General features: G+C 30.0%; 1 protein-coding gene across 1 annotated transcript; it reads right to left on the bottom strand.

Annotated features, from left to right (window-relative positions):
* Nucleotides 1-203: 203 nt before the first annotated feature.
* Nucleotides 204-1,656, bottom strand: LOC127097404 (uncharacterized). The gene is made up of 2 exons (XM_051035903.1): nucleotides 1,138-1,656; nucleotides 204-416 (listed from the first exon to the last, which is right to left on the bottom strand). The coding sequence occupies exons 1-2, from the start codon at nucleotides 1,654-1,656 to the stop codon at nucleotides 204-206; spliced, it is 732 nt and encodes a 243-aa protein (XP_050891860.1).
* Between the last annotated feature and the right edge of the window lie 2,932 nt (nucleotides 1,657-4,588).

Here is a 4,588-nt window from a genome sequence, read left to right as displayed (position 1 = left end):
GATTAGATCAGAGGTGGATAGAAGATCCAAGGATAGAATGGTAAATGCGAAAAGAAACGGAAACAGATTCAACCTCGTTGTCATCGTCGTGCCTCTTCTCTTCTTTTGTTGATGGTTCAACTCCCTCACTGATGATACCAAATCAAAATGATCTTTACTCACTGAACAAAATATCTCAACTATTGCAAATTAATTACTGTTATTTACTCAGTAATTTTCTCAAACACTTTGTATATACACTTTCTTTTATCATTACTATCACTAACAATAATTGCTTCTTCTTTTACCTTTGCATCTTCCTCATTCAGCTGTCGTTTGAGTTTTTCTGTTACTTTCTTAACTTGGAGAGTCGCTTTAACGCGATTCTTTACGTTTAAACCCGAATTGATAAGCGCTTTTTGCAACACTGGTACTCTCTTTTTAACGAAGATACTCCATCAAATCAATTAATACTTTAACCTTTTGAAGCCAATGTTTAGGAAAAAGAAGATCCTCAAAATGACTCTGTTTATGGATTTTGTAATTGATTTCATTAAGATTGTTTTCAATGTACTTGATGTCAATTCTTCATAGAGGATTAACTAAGGATTTCAGAGAGTTCATCCATGGTAGGATGTTGGAGATGGAATGTGCAAGCATGACAACATCCATCAAATTTTTGTTTGTTTGTGAAAATGTGAAAATTTAAAAATGTTTTAAAAATGTCCGGAGGATTATTAGTGATTATCTTGCGGCATTAATTTTTTTAAAAAAATCAATTTTAATTTAGGAAAGTTTACAACCTCCAAGAAATCTAACTCAATTTTTTAGTCAAAATATTATGTTGACTTTAAGGGATGTGGTATGCAATATGGCATGCCGCGTCGGTTTCCGTTAGAGAAAATAGATGACATAAATCAAAAGTGTAGAAGGATTTTTTTAAAAGAATCATTATTAATTTTTTTTAATTGGAGTTAAAATCGAATTAAAATTATTTATAAGTACGAAAAAACATATTTAATCCAAAAAAAATAAATCACAACGAAATAACTCCAAATCGAAATACTAAGAAATAAACCAATTTATTATTATCACTCTTAGAAAAGAAAATACAATTTATCATCCAAGATTTAAATACTTTGATATAATATCAAGTACTTGACCAGTTTTCATAATAACATCAACATATTTTGAAAGTAAAGATTTATCACTATGATAATCATCATAATAATAATCTTTACGATCATTTTTACAATGAAGAATATTTTGCATAAGTAAAGCAGTAGATGCAGCCATCTCTCTATACTCTCGTCTCTTCAAAGAAAAATCCGCATCAATCAAATGTACAGATGCACTAGTACCATAGGGACCCAAATCTAGCAAACAAGTATCATAATGTTTTCTTGCCTTAGCCTTACCACCTCCTTCTGAAATCAATTTATTGATCAAGTTCACTGTATTGGTCAAATTGACACTAAGCACATCAATTGTGTATTGTGCAAGGTTAACCAGATCTGCACCTTTCGCTCCACCCGATTTTGAGTTGAGAAGTTTTGAACAAAATGAAGGTTTGAATGCTTCTTTACAAATCACATTTACTTCAACAACTTTAGTTGAGTTGCATGAAGCAACACATAGAAGAAGAATCACCAATAAGGAAAAAGAGTAATGATTCATTTTGTGTTGTGTTTGTTCTTTCTTCTTTCTTTATACAAACAAGATGGGGTATTTATACTAAATTCATTCTAAGTTATATTCTTTCCGTCTTAAATAAAATAATAACTGGTCGAATAAAGTTTTTGGAACTTGGGACTAAAATACATTAAATTATTTTGACTAATATTTATTTATATTTTAAATCAAAGAAAGCATATAAGTATTGAATGAGAAAGAATATTATATTACTTTATGAAATTATTTTTTATTAGTTATTTTGAAAATAAAAATTAAGAGAATTGGTAAATGATATAATAATGAAATCATTAATGTTTTTACTAAAATAATCTTAAATTACTTCAAATGTATTTTGGTCAATAATAATAAATTATACTCCCTCTAATCTTATTTATAAAAAAATTTAATTTTATATTTATTAAATAATTAATATATTTAATTTATTAATTATTTAATTAATCTAAAAAATAAAATTTATCGTATACATAAGACTGGAGAATAGTAATTATTACAAATGTTTTTTATATGAATAAAATATCTCTCGTCCTAGTTATTAAATGTGAAAATTTTATATTTGAACATTGACTTTTTTATTGGTTTAAACTTTATTTTTATTAAAATATTTTTTAATAATATATTTGAATTTTGTTCTTAAAACACAGTTAACAGGGTCCAAAGACTATACGCATTACATACTCTAAATCATTTAACAATAACTAGACAACAAAAAAATCAATTTCTTTTATTTTAATATTTGTTTAAAATCTATATTTATTGTTATCTTTTAGATGAAATGATAATAATAAATAAAAATTCGTGTACACAACTGTGAGATCTCAAATATAAATTTAAAATAAAATGTTCAAATATACTTTATAATATAAGTATATCTATACTATATGACATATTTTATGTTTTAAATTTTACTCTTACACCAATATGAAAGAGATTGTTCTTCCTAAAGGATGGGAAGATACTATGAATGAAACACACTATCCGTGAGTATTATAATTAATATTCTTTGATCAATTTCTCCACTTTATACAATTTTTTTATTAAATGCAATGATTAATTATATATATTTGTATATAAATAAATGGAGTAACACAATATACTATGGTGAATACAAATGTAATGGACCTGAATCTAATTTTTCTGAAGAGCTCCGTGGACACGAAATCTAACGGATGAAGCGGTTCAACCATTTTTTGAAATTCATTTTATTGAAGGAGAAACTTTGACTTATCAATACTAATTAAAATAATATTTCTATTTATAACAATAATACTTTAATTTACTATTTACTATTTACTATTAGTTAAATATGTAATGAACATGCATGTTAATCCTACATTTTAGTATTGTTTCACTACGCCAAAAACTGGAATAGACAGCGCACCTTAGAGGGCGCTTTATTAAAAAAACGCACTCTAAAGTGAAGAGAAAAAATAAGGAGCGAACAACTGGAATAGACAGCGCACTTTAGAGGGCGCTTTTGTAACAAAGCGCCCTCTAAAGTGAAGCGAAAAAATAATGAGGAAATGGAGGGACACCAATAGAGGGCGCGCTTATGAAAGCACCCTCTAAGGGTACCCTTAGAGGGCGCTTTTAAAAAAGCGCTCTCTAAGTCCATGTACATTTCCAGTTTATAAGGCGCTTTTGGAAAGCCTTAGAGAGCGCTTTTAGAAGCGCCCTCTTAGGCCCCCTTTAGAGGGTGCTTTTTTTACACAAGCGCCCTCTAAGGTCCCCTTTAGTAAACATTAAAATTATAACATATACTGCATGTCTCTTTATTTTCCCTCTCTATATGCTATTTCGTTTACGTAACTGGGTTTTCTCTCTACTGCGATTACTCTCATCCTCCGTTCGTTCTCCCTCCCTCACCGTCGTCGTCGCCGTCGCCTTTTTCTGCTGCTGCGTTCACGTTCACTGAGTTATCTGCGTCCACCGTCGCTGTTCACTTTCTTCTCCATCGTTACCGTCACCTTGAAGGTATTTCTCTCAATAGTTTGTATTTTCAGGTGTTTGATTAGGGCATTTTCTAAACCGAGTTTTACATTTTATGCATTATGTTGATTAATGTTGTTTAGGGCAAACGAGCACTATATGGTGTTCATGAACACCTTGTTGAAAATCATTTTTGTTATTTTTTTGTGTATGGTTTTGATCACTGAATGTTGTATGTTGTATGGTTATGTAAGGTTTTTTATTTCTGATTGAAAATTGATGTCATTTGGAGTGTGTTTGAGCTTGTGCTTGGAAGTTTGATGATTATGGATGCAAGTTTGTTCATGTTCCAAACACCATAAGTTTGCATTGGTCTTTTGTATGCAGTAGGTGTGTGTGAGTTTGTATTCAATAATGATGAAAAAAAAAGAGAGTTTAGATTGTTGTAACATGAGAGAAATGGAAGGTATATGAATGTGTTTTTTGTGTAGCTTCACGAATATGGTCATTGTCTTACTTGGGTCTTATTATATCATTTCTATATTACAGATAAAATGGCTAGTAACCAAGACGATACCCATGACGCGAGTGGATCACGTAACAATGTTGAAAATGAAATCAAACAAGGATTGACTATTATGAAGTCAATCATTCGTGCAAGAGACAAGAGTGAAAAATTTGAAGTACATTGGAGTGCTGAAGACCAACTAATTAAGCCTAACGGTTCAATGTTGGCAAGTTAAATTGGTTTCCTTGTTCGACAACATATTCCGATTACATGTGATAATTGGAGAAGTCCGGAATTGAAGGTTGGCAAAGAAAAAATATGGTCCGAGATACAGGTACTTACCATATATTGTTATATGTTTTTTTGTTGACTATTTGTTGACCATATATTGTTATAATATTACTTATAATAACACACTCCATGTGTATGTTTTTTAGAGATCATTTCACATCGATGAAAGCCGGCAAAAATATTATATTC

The sequence above is a fragment of the Lathyrus oleraceus genome, chromosome 1 (genome assembly GCF_024323335.1).
Source record: "Lathyrus oleraceus cultivar Zhongwan6 chromosome 1, CAAS_Psat_ZW6_1.0, whole genome shotgun sequence".
NCBI lineage: Eukaryota > Viridiplantae > Streptophyta > Magnoliopsida > Fabales > Fabaceae > Lathyrus > Lathyrus oleraceus.
The sequence above is the reverse complement of the archived record's forward strand: the minus strand, read 5'-3'. Positions and strand labels throughout refer to the sequence as shown.